The sequence below is a fragment of the Neopelma chrysocephalum genome, unplaced genomic scaffold (genome assembly GCF_003984885.1).
Source record: "Neopelma chrysocephalum unplaced genomic scaffold, ASM398488v2 Primary Assembly neopelma1_75, whole genome shotgun sequence".
NCBI lineage: Eukaryota > Metazoa > Chordata > Aves > Passeriformes > Pipridae > Neopelma > Neopelma chrysocephalum.
In genome coordinates this window covers 8172729-8194774 of record NW_020897736.1, presented here as the reverse complement: position 1 = coordinate 8194774, position 22046 = coordinate 8172729, and the positions used below count along the sequence as shown (strand labels likewise).

The 22046-nt window shown below is 40.6% G+C and overlaps 1 protein-coding gene across 1 annotated transcript in view; it reads left to right on the top strand.

The window, feature by feature from the left end:
* The window catches only part of AGBL1 (ATP/GTP binding protein like 1), a 249726-nt gene that overhangs the window by 33036 nt on the left and 194644 nt on the right, over positions 1 to 22046 (top strand). The window contains exons 5-13 of the mRNA XM_027688705.1: positions 34 to 242; positions 3636 to 3801; positions 4721 to 4794; positions 6865 to 6981; positions 7963 to 8564; positions 10184 to 10267; positions 11317 to 11406; positions 11771 to 11919; positions 15203 to 15290. Of these exons, the coding sequence (XP_027544506.1) occupies positions 34 to 242; positions 3636 to 3801; positions 4721 to 4794; positions 6865 to 6981; positions 7963 to 8564; positions 10184 to 10267; positions 11317 to 11406; positions 11771 to 11919; positions 15203 to 15290 (1579 nt within the window). The remainder of the gene's footprint in view (positions 1 to 33; positions 243 to 3635; positions 3802 to 4720; positions 4795 to 6864; positions 6982 to 7962; positions 8565 to 10183; positions 10268 to 11316; positions 11407 to 11770; positions 11920 to 15202; positions 15291 to 22046) is intronic.

Here is a 22046-nt window from a genome sequence, read left to right as displayed (position 1 = left end):
GAGTTTAATTCAGCCTTTTCTCTCTGTTTTCAGAGTCCAACAGCCGCCGGGCAGTGAACAGGGGCTACCTGGGTGGCTTGCTGAGACTCTACCAAGACTGGCATCGCAATGATGTCTCTAACAACTACATTTACATTCGAAGGGGTCTCCTGCTCTGCCTAAAGTACATCACCAACATCCAGCTGGGCAGGGAGACTTTCCTTGGTTCCAAAGGAATGGAGATTCTCTTCACAAGCGTGCAGGTAATGGTGCTTTTTGTGTTTAAATGAGGTGATTTGGTAGTTAGTGCTGGGTTTTACCTCACAGTGCAGGAAATTCCATACTTATATAAATTCAGGACAGGACATATAGATGAAAAAAATTATAATGTTAAGAAGTATTGACTTTTATACAGTTAGTAATTCAGAAAAGCTGAAATGTTTCAGTTTAAAACAAATCTTAATTCCTACAATCCTCAAGGGAGTCCTAGTTCAGGGTTTTATTGCTTTTTTTTCCTTCCCTGTTCATCCTGCTGTCTGCTTGGTCTTCCTCTCCTGAAGAATAATGCAATATAGCTATAGAGGAATTGCTTAGGTGTTTCATGAGAGTTTTCCTTCACGGTATCCAGGTAATTCCACTCAATTGGTTTATTTAGCCACGCCTTTTATAATGAGAAACATCCATCAACTGTTTTTCAGGAGGCTAAATTTTAATCTTGTGAAACATTATTGTGGGTTCAAGAAAGATGCCATAGTCCTGTGGATGGGATCCCTATAATGTATAGAAAAGGCAGGTACAGAACAGCGGCAGTTTCTTCAGCCTCTCAGCAACATGCTTCCTTAGCCTGCTGTGGAGAAGTGACTTAGGGAAAATCCTTCCGTTGTAGACCTGATTCCACAGAAGTGTTTCAATTATCATTCTTACTGCCCAGTGAATTATCTCGTTCTAGGACCATCACATCCCCTTCTCCTTTAGAAAATCCGTTGCCCTGGGATCCAGTGTGTCTACTTCTTCCCTTTTACCATCACTGTCATGAATGATTCTTCTGTGACTGAAAGATATTTCTTACTAACAGTATATAGGAGACTTCTGGATTTTTTTCACTTCACTTTCCTCATGAGGAATTGACCATTCCTTTAGGTGGGATGAGGTAGCTGGAACTAGCAGACCTTCTGAGGGCCTATGGCCTCTGTTAATGAGAAGTCCCTGGTCTGCAGAAACTTTAATAGGGTGGATGGAAACAGCTACTTGAGGGTAGATATCAGCTTGTTCCCTCTCCAGAGCCTTCTGCAGCCCATGAAGCTTTCTGAGCTAACATCTCCTGATAGCTCAGCCTGGGAGCAACTCCATGGGAAGTGCAAACATGGGGTCACCTTGGGTGAGCAAACAGGAAATGACATACTAAGGCTCCAGTAAACACTGATAATGCTAATCCTTCCAAAGGTTAGAAGTGGAGCGGAAATGACAGCTCCAGGGGCCTCCAGTTTGCTTTATTCTAATGTGCACTGTTAGGGAGACCTTGGACAAGAAATTACCAAGGTTAATAAATTCAAAGCTCAGTATATTCCCTCACTGCTTCTTTGGGATATTGTCAGTCTCACAGTGTCTCTCCAAGACACCAAACGTTGGAAGTGCTTCCCATTCCTGATTGGGAAAGCAATGACTCTTTGTCCATAGACAGTATTTTGGTGCCTTTAGGAATTTGCTGGCTGTGGTGATTAACCTTGACCAAACTCTGAGCAGCTAATGAGATTTTAAAGGTGTTGAAAACTGGCTAGAAAAGTTCTGCTGAAACTTTTTAAACATTTTTTTTTCTATTGAAATGGAAACAGTTTTGCCAAGATGGGTTTGTTTTAAATTCCAGTGGATATCCTATTTACAAGGATGGTTTTCAATTGAAACCTCTCTGGCTGCCTATTGTCTGGGCTGATGGACAGATGAAATACCTAAGCTTTTAATAGCCCTTAAGCTTATGTCTTTAGAGAAAGAGCCAATAGTTCAAAGACTGTCACCTTACATAGATTAGAAGTGACTGCTACTTTATTTGAGGAGAGTTTAGAGATATTTTAGGGGAATTTAGAGATATTTTATATTCTACTTTTACCTGGAATGAAAAATAATTTTAGATAATGAAATCATTTGTGGAAAGGAAATACTTTCTGTTCCCATTGCTTTTTCCTAGCTGCAGTTAGACTTTCCTGACAGTTAAATGGTATATTCACATTAGCAATGGCTGGTTTTGTGTGCAGTGATAGAGCTGCCTGCTCTGAGACAAGAAAACAGGATGGTATCTACTTTAGGAGAGGCTGCTGCATGCAATGTTATTTTGCTATTTTATCACTTTTCCATCTGATGTCTTAAGCTTGCCTGATTTCTTTTCCTGTACTACTCTAGGATAATATCATCCTATACTCCACTCTCCATTTTCTGGTAGTAGCATCCATTAGGATCACTATCTTTTGTCTTACTGTCATATTGAAACCTCCTTTTTTTTTGTATATATCACATACTGTAATATCTGGACTATTCCAGATTCAATGGAGAAAAGATGAAGTGTGGAGACTAAAAAGCAGATCTCTTGAATTCAGGGTAGATTTACGTGAGTTTTCTGAGCTAAGGATTCACTCTTCCCTCATTCACATTATCCTACCACAAAATAAGTTGGGTAGCTTACACACATACAAAGCAGTCTCCTGCCTATTTCTCAGGTGCCAGTAAAAAGGGCTTTTCCAACACAACGATGTAATATTTTTCAGTCACTTGTAAACTGTATTATCTTGGAATTTGAGAGCACTTTGTGAGCACTGATCCAAACAGTCCCACAAATTCCCTGTAAAGTATCTGAAGGCTTGTTTGCTCTTGTAAGCTCATTTGCTGTAAAGAAAAATACGACTTTCAAATGGCATCATTGAGTAACTCTATGTGTGGAAATTCATTGACTGGATGTATATGCCTTGTTCTTGACTATTTAAATTCACTTGGCAGTGAATTAAGTTGGCTGTCCCAAGGCAAGCAATTAAACAGTCCTGTGTTCACTGTTCTAGTAAAAACAGAACAGTTTTAGTAAACTAAACTACAGTAAGACTGTTCAAGAACGTTAGCCTGTTCCCACATGGAGACAAACTTTCCTAATCTTTCCTTTAATAACAGCAAACAAAGGAAACCATGTGAAAGAGTGAATAAATTGAAACAGAAATAGAAACCAGTTCTCCTTGGTGTTTGCTCTACCCATAATAAAACTTTCCTTGGAGATGCTTTAAAAATTGTCTTTTCTCTCCCCCTTGTTCCAAACAGCCAGAGATCTAGAAATACATATTAGGATTCTTGTAGTGAGTCTTGTAAGCATGTCAGCTTTAGATGATTTTTTCCTAGCCTCCCTACAGGAATCCCGGTTAATCCCACTGAATCTTATAAAGCTGTTCAATCATATATGAGAAAACAGAGTAAAATCTTCTACAACCAAAAAAACCCCAACACAGTCATTTTCCTGTTTCTGATTATAATAAAGTACTTTAGAATCATAGAATCATTTAGATTGGAAAAGGCCTTTAAGATCGAATCCAATCATTAACCCAGCACTGCTCGGGGGGACCGTGTGTGACAGGTAGGACAGTTGTAAGAGACCATTCTTAGTGTTGTTCTCCTTTTGTTCCTAGGACTGTTTATCTTGTAGGAATCTGGATCCTATTATAACCACTGCAACTCAGATTCTGAGAAAGTGCTACCCCAAGGAGCATCTGCCTGTGGCAACAGTAAGAAGTTTCTATTCCTTCCCTCTTCCTGGGAATGCCAAGGCTGAACCTCCATGTGAGGGATCTGAAGGTAAATGGCTGAAGGTTGAATTCAACAGGAAGAAAAAGAGCATGACATGAGATTTAAGTGTGGGGTCTGGGGAAGGGAGAGTTGGTATCACAGTCCTGGGGTTTACAGTTAAAATTCATCTGGTGGCCTACAGTGTCATTCAATAGAGAATAAATTACTCCCAGGTCTTCTTGAACCTGGGAGAGCCTGTTTGGAGAATAAATTAAAGAAGAATAAAAGGAGCAAGGAAAAATAAAATGTTCTTCTATTATCAAAATAAATAATGGAGCATAGTGAGGCACAACTGTCCCTGTGCATCGGTGTTTGGGAGAGGGGGAACTGCCCTGCAGCTTTTTCCTTAAAGAATTGTTGGAATTATTATTCTTTTCGCTTTCTAAAATAAAAGCAGATAGCAGTCATGCTCCATGAGCAGAAGATGTGAGATCTTGCTGAAAAGCAGAACTCAAGTACAGGCAGGATAGCTACTCCCCAGAAAAGGAGAAACAGCAGGCTCCATGATACACACAAGCAATTTCTGTTGCATTCAGTTTCATGTGGAAGATGCTCAAATACTATAACAATCATAGCAGTAAAACACTCTAATCTAGATAATATAGATTAAGAGCATCCTGTAATATCGTTGCAGCCAAGCAGAAAATCTCTGTATTGCTTTGTAAAATGAGTTGGATCCATATCATGGGGACATTTGTCATGGTTTTGAAAGGCAGTGTTTGAGTCCAAGGGAACAGAGCTTTAAAAACTGGGTGATTTAGTGCCAAATTCATTTATAAGAGATTAACAAATGGGATCTGCTTTAATCAGGGTTGTGGTGGGTTATAGAGTGTGTGGCACACACAGAGTTTACATGTATTTCTCTGCAGGACATGAGAGGGATATTAGGTTGAACACCTTTGACTCTACCTCTTTCCTACTCCTGCAGGTGACTATGAAAGTGATGGAGAAGAAGAGGCTGAAAAAGACCTGGATAACGAGGATGGGGAGAGTAAGGAGGAAGTAGGTATATGAACCATAGTTTCCATGATTATCTACATACTGGAAAGTAAAACTTTTCATTGTCCATTTTGACATCTGAAAGATTATCTAAGCAGAGAATGTAGATGTGCATGTGGTCCCACATGAACACACTGCACAAATAATAGAAGGATATTTGAAAGAAGACAAGGACAAAGCACCGATTTTCATTAGAGTTCCCCTGCATTTATTTTATTCTTTGCCATCTTGTTACCCAGGATGGTGTGGAATTGGTGACTTCTCTGTTCCTGCAGAGAGACTGACCAGCAACTATTAGAATCACATACACAGTCAGGGATAAATGGTGGATCTTTGTTTCCTCTAGGTGTATGCCAGAAAAATGGAACTTACTCAGGAAAAACTGATTTATCACCTAGGAAAGACTAACCCTCTCTTTCTTCCCATATCAGATCATATTTGGGCTGTGCACCCACACTAAGGAAAAGGTTAGTTATTTTAAGCCACAACTGGGGCATTTGAACCTATATTCCTTCTTTATTTGATGCTCTACACAGACAAATAATACAATGAATTATTCCATACTTCACTGAATTCTTCCTTAGCATTCTCCCTGCCGTGACCTCATTGGCAAAAAAAACCCTATCAACTGAGGACGAGAGTGCAAACCTTTTTCTTGTGAAAATACAAACAAGCTCATATGCAAATGTGAAGTACTGAATGCTGCTAATAAGTCTTATCCACCTAAAGTGGCTTGGGAAGGCGAATTAAAGAAATGAAGTTGCATATACAGTCTAATTAGATATGATTGAGACTTCTGTGAAAGGGTGTTCTCATTACTGCCCTGTCTTTTTCTCCTCAAGTATTAAACAGATGTCACCCAATGAAAAAAGGAAGTTAAAAAAATCCCCCACACATTATCTGAGTGTCCTAACTTGCCCTTGTCTGGCTGTTTTTATCTGAATATTAGAGCTCGTCAAGATGTTCATTAGGAATAAGGTTCATAGTGAATTTATCTCCTTCTTTAATTAGTTATTCATTCAGAAACAGCTCCTATGCTTCTGAACTATTTCATTATTCATAAGGATTTACCAAGTAGATGTAAGCAGTTTTGGGGGTTTTTTTTGCCTAAGAGCTTGTTCTGAATAGGAGTTTTAAACACTGTTTGTCTGGTGTGCTGGTCATATATCTTCCTTGAAAAATCTTGCTAAAGGGAAAGCAAGCATGGAATGGATAATGAACTTTCAGCTTACCTTTCTTTGTGTAAGATCTTTTGCACAATGTTTCCTGGTATTGATGTGGTTTACAAACATTTTCACAGCTACATAACACATATCCATGCATACAAGCAATAGCAACCGAACCGAAACTCAGCTTACGCTTCTGTCAGGAGCTGTTCAGACAGTTCTGTGAAAATCAAAATCACCACATCAACCCTCTATTCTTTTCAGTCCAAATCTTCAGCAAGTTTGAAGCTATTTATGCATCAGTATGCTGTTAGTGGCAAATCCTTTTAACCTGACCTCACGCTCCTTGCAGCCCTTCATTGCCTTTTCACCTAGGCCCAAACAGCAGTTCAGACACTGTTTTGTGACACAAGTGTGGCTTGGGGTTTGAAATGCCACGGACACTTGTGCATTCAGGCAATTTTACATTTTTTTTTCCATAACAGCTTCAGAAATTAGTCTGATTGTCAGGAGCAAATCACTTCTTTGATGGTATTTGGTGGGACATACTTAAAGACACGTGGAATTATTTGAATAATGATGTAGTGTAATGCCCTGTCATTAATGCCATGTCTCCATCCTTCCCTCCTGCCCCATCTTTTACTGTGTTTGGGGGGTTTTTTTGTTGGTTTGATCTTTGTTTGGTTTTTCATTTTTTTGGTTTTGGTTCTTTTAATGCAATGACTAAATGTTTGACACAGTTTGGCCTTGGTTCTCATATCTCATATGGATGAGGCTGCAAATCAATGCATAGGAACCTTCAACTGTGAAAGTTTCAGATCCTATTCTTATCCCCAGTTCACTGATGATTGAAAGCATCTTGTGGGGCATTTGTAATTTATGTGCTTTTCTAATTCTGCTTTTGTAGGATTATGATTTGGAGACAGATGTGAATAAATTGAGGTCAGGGCCAGTGCTTGACCGGCCAGAGGAAGATCTTGGACAATATGAAGCAATGTGTCCAGAACTTTCCCATAATTTTCAGGTACAATCATAGTGAGGTTTCCTTTATTTATGAATATTCTAGAATTTAAGAAATACTTGAAAGGCAGTATTGACAAGTGATGACCAGACAAGGCTATTGCAAAAGGAAACCTGTAAGTCTTATAGGACTGGAAAACCAAAGATTATGACTTTTTACTATAGTTTATTGGTGTGACTTGTGAGTGATAAAAGGAATGATGTTTGATGCACATTTGTCTGGGTATAGATTAAGTAAGCACTGTTGAATCAATTGCCACATGAGAAATCTGTCAGATAATTTGTATCCTTGCTGGCAATTTCAACAGCAATATCAAGATCAGAATGAGATGTGGAAAATAAATACTGTCAACTAGTGGTTTGAAGGAAGAGGGGAAGATTGCACTGCCACTGAGTGAAATGAACAGTTCAAATGTTTTTCCTAGTTCAGTCTGGGACAAAAAATGGACTACTGCACTCATTACAAGTCTTGGAATTTAGGAGAGCTGAATACCCTGATTCAAATATGAGTCTGGAAAAGACCACTGGTTTAATGTATCTCCTGTGTACACAATATTGTTACATTGATTGTCACCATAAGTAGCCAAATGGGATTAAATTATACTCTTGCATGAAGGTGGGGTGGAGTTTTGCATGACAGATTGTCTGCCTTTACCCCGCTGTAACATTTATATTTAAAAAAAATGCCTTGTAAAATATCTTCCCTTCTTTGTTAGAACAATTGCTTTCAGTTGAGTCATCTGGGTGAGTCATCTCTAGTTGGATCCTTTTGGTTTCTCAGGACTTCTGTTGAAACAGCTTTGTGGATAGAGAAATGCTGGCAGGTGGTCCACGCACTGATTTTGTTCTGGTTGTTTTATTGGTTGAGTACTGTTTTGGGAAATGTGTAAATATTTCCTCTTTTCTTCCTTGAAAGGTTTCCTCTGGAAGGAGGCACAATCTGTCTTTAGTTTCTTTTAATTCCTTCTGCTTTTTAAACCTAAAGGAGCTTGAATTGGAGTCTGAGGAAGAGAAGAGCTTGAAGGACAGGACTGAGAGTCTTCCCTCTGCTCCTTCTCATTTTATTCCAAGTGCTACTTCTGCGAAACATCCAAACTGCAGATGGAGAAACCAAAGTGTCACAGAGATGGGACCAGATCCAGGGGAACAGGATTTCAAAGTTCCACTGCAGAGCTGGAGAAAGAAGGAGGAATGCAGATGGGATCAGAATGATGAAAAGAGAGACATTGCAGAAGCAGCCCAGGATACAGACTCCTGTGAAGAGGAAGATATAGACAGAAGTTGTGTGCTTGCTTTGCGCCCTCTCCCAAAAGATGCTGCTTGGTACAAAAAACTGTTTTTCCCTCACTGTGAGGCCTCAATCAATCCTAGTCCTGGAGGAAAGATGGAGAGCTCAGACATAGTGAGAAATCTTCTGGAGAAACACCAAGGGGATGTCCTGTTCCACAGCCCTCACTTCTACACAGCCAGGGCCAAATGTGTTAAGTCCATACCAGGCTACAGAGATTTGGCATTTCCCGATTTCTGGGGTCACCAGCCGCCTCCTCACAGCAAGCCCATGTTGGAGCGCAAGCAGGGAGTTCAAAGGTGATTGTGCTTTCATATAATTACCACACTGAGAGCTCTCCAGCTCAAAGCTGGCTTATGTAGGATCTGACTCTAACATTTCTGAATGTCTTAGGAAGTTATAGAACAAATTTTTGGCTACCCAATGATTTGCCTCAAGGCCAGACAGCAGGGTGACCCTATCTAGGTCTTTCTCCCAAGGAAAGGGAATTAGAATCTCCCTGGATTAGGAACAGGATTAGGAACCAGCAAGCCTATTCCCCACCTCTGACATGGGCTTCCTCTGTGTCAGTGGGTGAACTGTGCACTATCTGTGTTGCTTTCTTTGTCTCATAGATCAAGGTGGAAGTGGCAACCCTGGGGAGAAATATTTATGGTTTCTGTGAATCCATACTCACCTACCTAGTATTTCAAATTTTTATTGATTAAACCAGTTATTGATAAATGCATTGATATAGTGATGTTTGTGACAGGACTCAGCTGCTCAAAGTTCTGATATACATTTACTAGTAGCTTTTCATTAAAGTAACCAGACCAAGACCCAGAATATGCTGTGAATCTGTGACCTTGCTAGAACACAAATGAGAACAAGCCCATTTTAGAGATGAAGAAGACTCTGTGTCTTTTCAGGATACATTTTTACACTCAATCTTGCTCTTTACCCAGCCACCTTTAGTGCTTGCAATATTGGGTCCCATCTGGCTCTTTGAGGGAAAATCCTTTCTGTCCTCTCAGAAAGGACCTCTCATTTTATTTAGGTGCTCAGATGAGTGGGAAGCTTTGTTTTGAAACTGTGCTGGGAGAGGAAGCTCTTATAACCACAGTTTCATTTGCTCCATGTGTGGCTGTGTGCAGTGACCTTGCATTTCTTTTTAGTGGTATAGGGAATTATTATCAGATAGCAAAGAAACTGGATTCTATGCTAAACTTTAGAGTTGATCAACACTACTCAAATGTTTTTAGGGAAGGACACTGATTTCTGATCTCTGGAGAGAATGATTCTTTCTGCAGCAAATACAAAAGCTAGAGATCTTGTTTAGAGGCAAAATCACTCTACCATCTTCTTGCACTGTTGCTCTAAAAGCTTTGCTTTTATGGCTACAACAACATGTGTAACTGCACAGCTGAAATGGGACTAATCATGACATGCTTCAGGGCATAACATGATTGCTTCAAAAGTCAGGAAGAAAATCTGGTATTCCACATTTGATCATCTTTAGGGGTTAAAGAAACTCCGTTTAAATAGTAGAAATCAGATCGACTTAAAGTCAAGATTCCCTTTGAGTCAGACTAGTAGGTTTATAAGTTATGGCAGATATTTCCTCACAGGGCAAGACTGGCCACTTGGGAGGTTGGCCTTGAGTAGGAAGAACTGGGGATAAATCAAAATTGGCACAATACTACAGAGAATAGAAATTTTTCAGAATCAGTCATAACCCAAAAGGCAACTCGTAATGGGAATGGAGCAGATGCATTCTCGTGGTGGGAAAAGATAAAGTTGACCTGAAATTAGCATATGGAAGTCCTTCCTTACTAGTCCTTGAAAAGAATTTCCGAAGACTCTTCATATGACTTCTAGAAGAATCTACTATATTGAGATTTATCAGTGTCATTACAATTTACTGCTTTCTTTCTCCTAGGGACAAAGTCCTAGATGATGTTCGCCGCCTAATCCAGCCGGGTGATGTGATCGGCAGAACTGTGTTTGATTTGGATGAGCCCAGGTGGGTAACTACAACTCAGCACTGTAACGAGGGGCACTGTCAGTGCTGGGTGGGGTGGTGAGCTCAGTTCACTTGTACAGCTCTGATAAAGGTAAAGAAGAAATGACACAGGAGCTAAAGCCCTAGTGGAGAAAATATCCTAAAGGAGTAGGTTCCTTGTACGTGACTCCGTGGAAACGATTTGTTGTGGAAGTCACTGGAGCAGAAAAGCCTCAAAACTTTTAGGCAGAGCAAGAGAATCCATACATCAGTGAGACTGTATGGTGTCCCTGGATATGTCTGCATTGCATGTAATGATTTGGAACAGAGATGGGCAGACTGGTGCTGGGGATTATACCAGTTTCTCTGCAGCCTGAAGCAGCATTTCCCACCGAGTGTCTGCACAGCCAGTGCCATGGACTGTAGATGTACTCTATTTTATAAGTGTGACACTCACAAAAGTCTTCTGAAAACCACACATCTGGCCTTGAGCACTACTTTGAGTGCTCAACTATGGTCAGCAATAGTGGTTTTTGAGATATAGCGCAGGGCAGTTGAGAGGGTCCCAAATATGAAGAAGTTGCATTCAGAGGAAGGATGAATGAATTGGAGAACATTCTTTAGATGAAAAAAAGGTGAAGGACAGTTTGAGGTAGGAGAAAGTTGTGAAGTTGTTTAAGATTAACTTACAGATTTCTAAGCTATAAGAGAAGGAAACTATATAGATGAGGGAAGAGTAAATGCGTAGTAATTGTATAAAGCTGCCTTCTGCAAGTAATGAATTAATAGGAATAGCCCAGTGGGAAAGTAGTTGGAATAAAGAAAGCAAACATGAACTGTGACAAAAAGGAGTATTGGGAAAAGGAAAGATGTGATTTAGAATTACCAAGCAAGAGTAGAGAGGAAAGGTGCATCAAGATAGGAGGATTATGGATTTGCTCACCTCTTGCTACTACCCAGGGTCCTGCTTATTAAAGAAATTATTAAAGCCTATTATAGCATACAAAAGGTGCTGGGGAAAGCTCGTCTTTGAAGCAGCCTGCTAAAAGTGCCCTTGCTTTGCTTTACAGCAGTTGCTCAAGCCCAGGTGCTCCAGGTTGTCTGACATTCTTCTCCAAGTTTGAATCAGGAAACCTTCGCAAAGCCATCCAAGTGCGTGAGTAAGTACACCTGGAGCAGATGTGCCCCAGCCTGCCTTCTGCTGCAACCACAGCATGGAATGGTGGTGTTCTCCTGGGTTTGGAAAGGGCCAGCCAGGGAAACAGGTGACATGGCACAGAGCTAATCATGCCTTCCAACACCTAAATGTCATGAAAGCAACAGGAGTAAGAAAACAGAGCTCAAAATGTTTTGACAAGACCAATACAGTACGAGTATTTAAAGGTGTTTGGGCTTTGTGAGTTTAATGCTGTTCTCTGACGCTCAGAAAATATTAGTGAATTTGATTGTATAGCCTGTTGTGAGCACGTTCACTAGCAGACATTGGGTGTTTATGGCCACTGTTTTTTCTATGTTTTTTAACAGGTTTGAGTATGACTTAATTATGAATGCAGATGTCAACAGCAACCAGCATCACCAGTGGTTCTACTTCGAAGTCCGTGACATGAAGTTAGCAGTTCCCTATCGCTTCAACATTATCAACTGTGAGAAGTTCAATAGCCAGTTTAATTATGGTATGAGTCCTTGGGGAATTGGGGTAGCCTTCTGTTCACAAGAATATCTTTTTAATGCCAGAAAGGTTTTAAACTTTCCATGTCTATAAGTATAGGGAGACTGTAAGTTTAATCTTATCTGCCCTGAAATACACTGAAAGAGTCACTTCAGATTTGTCAAAGTACCTTTGTCTATCCTCAGGAGGACTGGGGAATAAACTGAATATTGAGACCTGGGAGAGGATTTGTGGGGGAAAAAAATTGTCGCTTTTGTGTTTATAGATCAGAACTGAGGAAGAATGGCACTAGAGTTGAGAGAGGTGTGGGGAAAAAAAACAATCTGTTGGAACTGAATGAGCAGCATAGGATTGGAAAGTACCTCTAAGATTTAAGTAAATGTGATAATCCTCAAGCAAATATTCATGTTTCTTTGGGTTTATCCAGAAAGACATCTCTGACTTCAGACCTACTAAAACTTCTGTTGATATTAATGATGATAAAAAATTCTGTTCCTTGCTGTCTTTGAGCTCCTGTCACAGTCCGTGGTTCAGGAGGAAGGCAGCATTGCTCAGAAATAGGCAGGGCAAATCCCAGCTTTCAATACTCATTTTAGAAGAGAAGTTATTTCTTCTGCATGGAGACTGGATTGAATTGTTAGCTGGCATAGGTTGGGGGTTTTTTTTATTTGTTTCCATGGAGCTCTGTTAATTTACACCAGCTCAAGACCTGACTCAGAATGTTTACTAAGTCCATAATATCAGACTTTGCATTCCTCTGAAGCCCTGTGGCTACAACCTTTAGCATCACCAGGACAACTCTCTCAAGATCAATGTACCTAAAACAAATAGCATTAGGAGCTGGAATCACTTGTCACTTGTATGTGTGAAACTGGCTGAATGAGTGGCATGACGAATTATAAGGCATTTGCTCTTTAACCCTAAGGGCTGAGGTTCAAATATTCATATAAATCCCAACTGAAAATTATTTCTTTTTATCATCTTATACTACTTCCCTGAGTTACCAAACAATTCAGAGTGGCGTGTCTGGTAGGAGCCTAAAAATGAAGTACGTTGATGTCCTACTCTAAACCTCAGTACAACCCCTGATGCAGCCACTGGTACCTTCACAGCCAGAGATTCAGGCTATTATTGGTGGAAGGTTGTTTGTTATCTGCTAGTTTGGCTGTTGTCAGCATTCATAGTCTCATTTTGTGTACCTGAAATTATACATGACTCACATGTTCAAGCATGCAATGAAAAATATATTTGGAAGAGAAATGTGAAAATACCATCTGGAGTAAGGAGGGAGGCTAAGCCCCGTCTCACTTTTGGATGGCTTGTACATGGGATTGGCTATCAAACAAATCTTCTGTGGGTTACTTCTGCTGCTCTGAGCGGGCAGTGACACTCCAGCTTTTCTGGCTTGGCTGAGTGAGACTCACTACCCCTTCCAGCACATGCATAACATTTACACAGAACATTGCTGTTTATTTGCCACGTTCCCTCTGCACTTTTCCTGGGCTTATGCCCACACTATATTACTAAAAGCCTCCAGTTGTGATGTAGTGGCAAAGTGCCCTGGGTGGCAACTCCTGGTTACTTGTCTGGTTTGATTTTTCCCTTTTGCTCTTGGTTAGATGGCACCGTGTTGACTTTCAAACCAGCAGAAAGGATACTTAATGAAATAGTTGTGGCCAGGAGCAGAGCAAGTCAGGAGGTGCAGCCTCCACCTCTCTCCTTCCCTCTTTTTCACTGACTTACTTTACCATGGGAAATAATGAGATTTCATCTGAAGCCTGATTTCAGTTTGTTTTCTAAAATTGAACATTTCCATAGGGAAATTGGGAAGGAAAAACTGATTTATTTTACTTTTTTTAATTAAAATGAGATGGTAGACTAGTATCAACAGCTGCACTGAGGTAGTTTCCAGTTTGTGTCCTTTGGATACAGAGAGAAGGGCAGGAGATGGCATTTGGGACATTGAGAGCCCTGCATACCCTGAGTCCCACATCTCTTGTCTGATAAATTGGGCATCTGGACAGGTCTGTGACTCCCAAAACTTGCTGTGGCCCATGTCCTGGAATCAAACACAATTCTTTCTTGTATGTGACTCAGGGCACTGATTCAGGAAACGGCAATATAGAGGTTACTCCTGGGTGTAGGTGAGTTAGTGCCACCCCACAGCACAGCCAAATAAGAGCTGGAAAGGCATTGCTGCTGACACACTTCCTGCCTCTGAAAGTATTGGAGAATTTAACACAGAAACCCAAAGGAAGAAGAGAACTGAATAGCTGCTTATGGAAATATGTCATCAGTATTAATGATTTTCAAGCATCACCTCCTCCCAGCACAAGAACAGCCAAGAGAAGGCTCAGGGGGCAACTTATCAACATGCAAAAATACTTGAAAGGGCATTTTTCTCTTTCTTAAATACACTTTCACAGAAGTGCTGCCAGCAATCATTGCTGGGCTCAGCTGTGGCTGTGCTGGGTCCACTGGAGTTGGCTGTCAGCAGCCACCCCTGCAGCCCCCAGCCCCTCACCAGGGACACGCTGTGCAGAGAGCTTTGCTGTGAGGGCAGCATCCTCACCGTGCCTGTAAAAGAGCAGGCAGGTGTGTACAGCAAAGGAATTTGATTCAAAAAACTCCCTGCAGATGGGCTGGCTTCATGGAGCTGTGAGTAATGTGCACACAGCTCAGATCAGAGACAGCCTGGTACCTCAGGGCACAGAATTTTGAAGGTCAGGAAGGAGTCATCCTCTGGGATAATATGGCACAAAGATGGATGCTATTGTTATCAGCATTTATGACACACAGGGGTTATTGAGGTCTAATAGTAAGTTTAAAGCCTTCTAGTTTTACTTGCTCTTTTCTGAAGGTAGGGTATTGGATGCACCGCTGATCTCTAAGGCTGTGGTAGGATTAAGAGTTCAATACTAGTGCAGCCAAGGATAAAATATTGCACTAACCAAATTAAGGATCTTGTTGATGCCTTGATTCCTATTCTTTTCTTTCCTTTCCTTTCCTCTGTTTTTAAACAGAATGAAGTCCTCCTTTGCGGACAGTAGGATAATTTATTTTTAATAAACTCCATTGAGCTCATTTCTTCTGGAGGTGCTTTTTGTACAGACATAGCTATATCAGAACAAAGCACAGGGCTTTGGGAATGTATTTACTTTGCATAAACTATCTGCAGAGAAAGAACTGGCAAAATATTGTTGCTTCTTGTTTAGCCTTTCCCTTCCCACTTCTGTCTTTTCCAGCCAGGGAAGTCATATCAATTGAAAATATCTTGTTTTACTTAGGTATGCAGCCGGTCATGTACTCAGTGAAGGAAGCTCTCCAGGGCAGGCCTCGCTGGATTCGGGCAGGCCATGATATCTGCTACTACAAGTAAGTGTGCTTTTGGTGAATAATCTGTGCCTTCCTTCCTCCACTGTTTCCCTTCTGTTAACTGTATTGATGTCATGAACCTCTCACCACCAGTACTCCCTGTTCCAAATATCTCTGAATTGGTGCTGGCTCAGTGTGTTATGTGCTTCCACCTTCAGAAAACAGCTCCCAGTGAGATCTCAATATTAGATGGGGAGAAACAGGGCACGTGCAGAATTCACTTCCCTAGGAGGAAGGAGGTGGAAAGGGAATGGAAAGTGCTCAAACCTTGCTGATGCAGCCAGGAGTAGAAGGAAGCTTAACCCACTAAAGTAGTGAAGTTGGCTTTTCCCCCTGTCCATGAAGGAATGAGCTGTATGGGATCATTGTTTTTCTGTTGCACACACTGACTTTTGTAAGAGATGTAGGAGCTGAGGAGGTAAAGAAGGGGCTAGATATACACAGGGTTGTGTGGGAAGGGGTGTATATGTACATGCACTATATACACCTATATAAATATAAATGAAGAATAGCCATATACAAATTCACGTTTGTCTGTGAATTTATACCTTAGTATCTTCATGACCTTCCCTTCTGCTCCAAGCACCCTAGAAGGCAAATTGATCTGTGGACCATTCTGATTGGCACCCTATAGACCCTGTCCTGACAGCAGGAACAGTAGGGATTAGTCTTACTATCCTATGGGAAGTTTTGTCTTTCTACTAGGGTGAGGCAACAGTGGTGTAAAGGAGGCCTCACGAGCTCAGTGCTGATATTTATGCAAGTTCCCTGTTTCAGGCTGGTTTTGCAGTGTGCCAGAGCCTTAGAAGAAAAATACTCGATCAGTCTCATCTTTAACTTCTATCTGAGCTGGAGCTTGACTCATGTGAGACATTCTCACTCAGGTTTCTCATTTTCATGCAGAAAACTGATCCCTGATTCATCCTGCTTATTACAGTCAAAGGAGACAAGCATAGAGCTTGGTGTTTCAGCAGGTTGAATGAACTCTGTTTTATTTTCTCAAGGCTTCCAAAATGTTATCCACTATGCTATTTATTTCAAAAATGACGACTAAAAGGGTTTTCAGAACCAGCTTAATTGGTATGTTTTGGATTAGAATATATGTGCAGAGTTGAAGGCTGGGGGAAAGAATAGAACAAGTAGGAAAATTACAGGTATGAGTAAATGTATTTGGTTGAATGCCTGTGAGTGGGATGTCTGGGAATGATGTAGCCTGGGGTGGTGTAAGCAGGAAGATCTGCAATGGAAAAAAAGAGGTTGTATGCTGAGGATGAACAGTTAGAGCATTATGGGTGAAGTTCACATACTGTGTAATCAAACACTGCAACTTTTGATGTTAATTATTTTATCCTTGCAGTGCCTGTCTGAAAGCTGGGTCTGAGAATGCCTGAGTGACACGTTTTCCCTTTCTTTCTTTTGTTCTTCTAATTATTTTTTTTTCTACCATGTTTCCTATTCACCAGTTTGCATCACTACTTTCTCAGTCTCTCAGGATGCTGTAAGTGCTGCACTAGGCACTATATAAACAAGCCAAAAGTCTGATTCTTGCCACTAATACCTTGCAGTTGGAGCTCAGAGTTTGGGCTACCTGGTGACTGCAGACAGGGAAATACAAGAAAACAGGTGTTAACAGAATTAATGATCATAAATGTCTGGCGTGGTAAATGGGGCTCAGGAAAAAGCTGAACTTTTCTGATGTTCTAAATGGTACTTCTTTCTTCATTAATTCTTCTGGTTGAGACTGATTTTGGAAACTGTTGTGAAACAATGGGATTTCTCTTCATTAGGAATTGTATTACGTTCAGAGGTGGCTGTGTTCATAAGTGGGTTTGATGAGACAATAAACCCAAACAAAGAGAGTGAGCTGCCTTCCAAAAGTGCAGAGCCTCAAACTTGTGTTGACACCAAAAAAATTCCAAGTTGTCCCAATTTCTGTGGCAATCTTTTTCTTTTTCCTTTTTTTTTTTTTGGGGGGGGGGTGGGCTGAAGGCTCAGGTTATCCTCTCTCAACCTGGAATCTGTCTACAGCAATTTGAGTAACTGTTTTATTTTGTTTCAGGTATTCTTCACTAACCTTCCTTCAGCTAATCCTTAACTTTTCTACCTCAAGAACTAATATAGTGTGGTGCAGTGGCTTCCTTTTACATGCCTGTAATCTCTGGCTTCTCCAAGTATGAGCTTCTGGTTGTGCAGACTTTACACACTGAATACCCAAGCAGTGGCTTCCCATGTCATGAACAAGGCAGCTATTGTGCAGTGATTAAACAGCAGCTGACTTCCAAGATTAAACCATGATTGTACAATTAAGCCTGTAATTAGATTCTTGTTCTGAATATATGAGAGAATAATTTTATTGATTTGGAATATTCTGTGTCTTCTAGCTGTGCATTAAATTATATGTCAACATAATCATCTAGGATAACTATACTTCTGTTGTCTCTCATTATTGTTTGTCCAAGTTTTCACATATTTTTGTATATACAAGAATGTGCATATACACATATTTACGCACTTTCACCTCTATTGAAACTCTAATGTTTTTTTTCCAGTGATTATAAAAGAGATTCCCTGTCATGAGAAGTTGTATGGAGGAAGGAATGTGAAGATAGTGTGTTTGGGGTTTCTCAGATGAGGAAGAAATGGGATTGTTTTAGAGATATTGTGCTGACAGTGTTTTGGGGAACAAGCTCACTTCATTTCCATTCTCCCTGTTCACAGGTATCCTGGGGTGAGAGTGCACATTTTGACGGGAACCTCATCTAATTACTTTTACCAGGAGTTATTCATAAACCAGGAGTTATTCATAAATATGGGAAAAGAGTGATATACTTAAAAAATACAGAGGAACTCAAAGATGCCCTTAATTGCTTTTGCAGCAGGGCCTTTACTGAGAGACACCTCTGAGTTGAAGGACAATGGGAGGAGAGGCTCATTGGTGAGATATCTGGGTGAAGCAGGTTGGCTTCTCTTTGGCATACATCTTCCCTTCTCATAAAGATGAATGTTGTAGCACAGCTGTGTCATCGTGTACCTTTCTCATATGTCTCACAAGAGTTTTTATGTTACAGAGAATATTAGCAGAGCTCTTGTCAAAAAGAAGCCGAGTGACACTTCTGCTCTATTTTATTCCCTCTCTGTGAAGTGACAGGATACACCCATGGTAAACAGTTGCATTTACTATAAGATCATCTAGTTCTCTTGCTGTCTTGGCAGCTTTTATGCACTGAATAATATTCCTTTCTGGCAAAGTATTTAAGGAACAATGGCAGCTGAATGCTGAATTAGTGACAATGTGCTTGTGCCTTTGGTTTCATGGCTCATTCTAAGCATATTATCTAACTTCCAGCTTTTTCAGACAATAGTCAGTTCATGGATGGTAATGAGGTACATGGAGTGTTTTGTTCTCACTTCACCACTAAAAACTTGGCTGTTTAGTGATCATAATGGTGTCAGAAGTAGGTCTTCTCTTTTCAGCATCTTTATAATCACATTAGATGAAATAATCATCATAACATTAGCAGGTCACCTCTCAGCTCTAATGAGATCTGTGAGACGGCTGAGACACCAGTCTCATTTTGAGAGCACCTGGCCTTTGCCATATGATTGAACACCTTAGCAGCAAGATGGCTGTGGGAATATTATAATTCCACTGGGATTCTGCCTGAACTCTTGACAACAAAAATGCCTCAACATGGATTTGGCCCCTGAAAAGGACCTTGTGCTGTGCATTTTCCAGTTTCCAGTGTGGCAGATCCCAAAATAACAGCTATGCCCAATGAATTCTAAAATACTGCTTTTTATTGTATGAATGAGGGTATTACTAAAGCGTATTGCACTTAATAGCCACACTTACAGAGGTAAGGAGGTCAGGAGACGTAAAATGGGGACACCAAACTCCAGGTGGGAAGTGTTTTGTACCAAGGGAATGCATCAGCAGGTTAGAAGTGATAAACATTTTCAAAGCAGCTTGTTTTGAAATGGCTCAGAAAGATAGAATATTGATACTTTCTTTGGCCATTTTAGTCTAGGCCAATAAATGCTGTATTCCATCACCTAACAGTGCTTTTTACCGTGCTGCAGATTGGAAGTCTAAAGAAGAGATGGCCAAGAGATACTGTTCCTGAATAGTTTGGTGCTTTTGAATTCCTCAGTTACAATTCAGCTCCTTTCCTGCCTGCATCTTTGTCCAAGTTGCTTCACCTGTCTGTCTCTGTTTTCCCACCTGTAAAGGGTGGAAAATTAGAGTCACTTATCTGCCACCCAAAGAATGGAAATAGATAAATGGGAAGCACATTCTAATTAGATAATGTTTGCAAAGATCTTTTAAGCACAAAAAATTATTGTGCAGAGTAAGTGATAAGTAGCATTATAATTATTATTAATTAACTTTTCATCACAGCTATGCTGGAAACATACTACCTGTACATTTTTTCTGAAGGAGAACAGCAAGCAAAGTGATTTCACTATTACAAAGTGACTGAAAGGCACAGTAAATACAGCTTGCATACTCACTGAGAAAATCACACTTTGGTCTTATTTTTTCTTTCCAATAATCAGTGTGTTTAGGTTTTAGAGAGCATGAGAGACTTCCAACATTTTTTTCTAAAGAGAAGACAAATAAGGTAGTGGGAAGCAGATGTTGCCAGGGTCTTTTTTCCTTCCCTTTTCCTTGCTTTTTGCTTTAGGCTCCATGCTGATATTGTAGGGTGTTGTGATGAAAAAGTGGTGAGGAGCCAAAAAAACCATCAATCTGGTGGAGGAAAAAGGAAGCAATAGAACCATTTTGGCTTGACAGCAGTAGGTGGAGAGGGAGGCAAAGAGGAAAAATGTTATTCTTTTAGGTTTCTTTTAAAAATATTCAGAGCTACTGCTTTGTATAATGGATTGTGAGGAGACCAGATTATATGCAGTAAAAGTACATGGTCATTTACACTGCTTACACAGGGTTTTTTTTCTTTTTAATGCATGAGTGAAGAATGTTGAAGCCTCCCAAAGACACCAATAAACTTCCTGTTGCTGCCAGGTAGTTTGCTATAGACTGAAGCAGGTGTCAAGAAGTGATTCAAAAGCCTGGAGATGTCGTTCCTGGATGGGTAGTAAGGTGGAACAGCAGAGACACTCAGAACAAGAATGAAATGTACTGCTAAGCAGTGCTGTGAGAATTCTGTGCATCAGTACCCATGGGACTGTGTGATCTGAGTGGTCAGGAGTAAGGACCATTGACTATCAGCATAGCACCCAGGTCAGAGGTGTCTGGTGCTGCAAAACCTCAGGGTTAAGTGGCCATTTTAGGCAGGAGAGACAATTTTGGCTGCAGAATTGCAGAATTACAGAATATAGAGGGAGAAGCCTTTACTGGAGCATCACGTGGGAATAATGTGTACGTAAGACATTCAGGCAGTATCTGCCTGCAAAGACCTGCTTCCTCCCAGTGTGAATTTGGAGGTGAGGACTTGGAAGAACTCAGCACTTTGTGACAGTTCTTTATGAATAAGGTCATCTAATCTTCCAAGTGGCAGTGAGTATAATAGAAGCTATGGAGATGAGCACTTTCCTTCTGCACTATGCAAGAAACAGTTCTTAATTATCCTTCATTGTCAAAATTAACAGGAACTATATTAAATGTCATTGTTCTGACTTTAAAAAAAGACTAGACTCTAACCCTTGATCCATCAAAATACAGATATAATACCTAAGTAGATGTTTCTATATTTGTGGGTTCATTTTTTTCCCCTCTGAGTCTCTTTGTCCAATATTAAGGTGGTTTATTTGCAAAGGAAATGTTGGGGTTAAGAGTTCAGCTGAGGATAAAATCATAGGCCTTTTAGTTTGCCATTGTGACTCAGTGTTTCTGCACTATCTATTGATCCAGTCTGTATCACTCACCCCACATGTTCCTGACTGTTGAATTCAGGTGAAAACCCAGCAGCATTGTATTGTGTCTCCCTTATGAAAAAGAGCTGATTATTTTTGAGAATTTGACAAGAATAATTATCTTTTCTCTCCTCCCCTTTGAATAAAAATGAAGGGCAGCAAAATAAACTAGTATTGTAAAATTCAGGAGCTGAAATTGCATCTTTTGGTTGCCTCTTCTATTTTGCATTTTAATGCAACATTGATGATAACATTTGTCAAAGAAACCTCACAGTCCTTTGGAATCAGAAGGTTCAGCAACAGCATAATTGGTGCAATGTGGGAAAAATATTGTTTGAAATGTACTTATGGATGCAATTTGCTGTGAGGCTTCTCCCTAAAGTACATGATTTGTCTCTTCATCTCTGCTGAAAGAAAACTTTCTTCCTCAGCCTGAAGTCATCTCTTCATCAGAGTAAGTTTCCTGCAAGAGATCTGGTCCTGAAAGTAGACTGAGAAGCTCACTATAGGATTTTGTAGTTTTATTGAAAGCACTGTGAAGGACCTGTGCACCCTGTTAGACCCTGATGATGCTGACCAACCTCTCCCAGAGCTCTGTTGCAGTGAGGCTCCAGCTCAGTCACTGCTGCATCCCTGCTCTATCAGCCCTGATGACCCGGACCCTGACACTTGGACCAACCTTCTGGCTTGACCCAGACCTGCCTCACTACCACAAACTTGTCTGGATGTGTGGTTGAACCAGTAGTTGAACCCATCTGCTGTCCCCAGGCATGCCCTGCTCAGGTGCTGTGGGAGCTGACCCTGCCTGGTGAGCTCTTCTGGCTTCCGCATCAAGCTCAGCTCCTTGCAGGGAGCAACTGGTCCTCACTGCTCCCTGAGAGG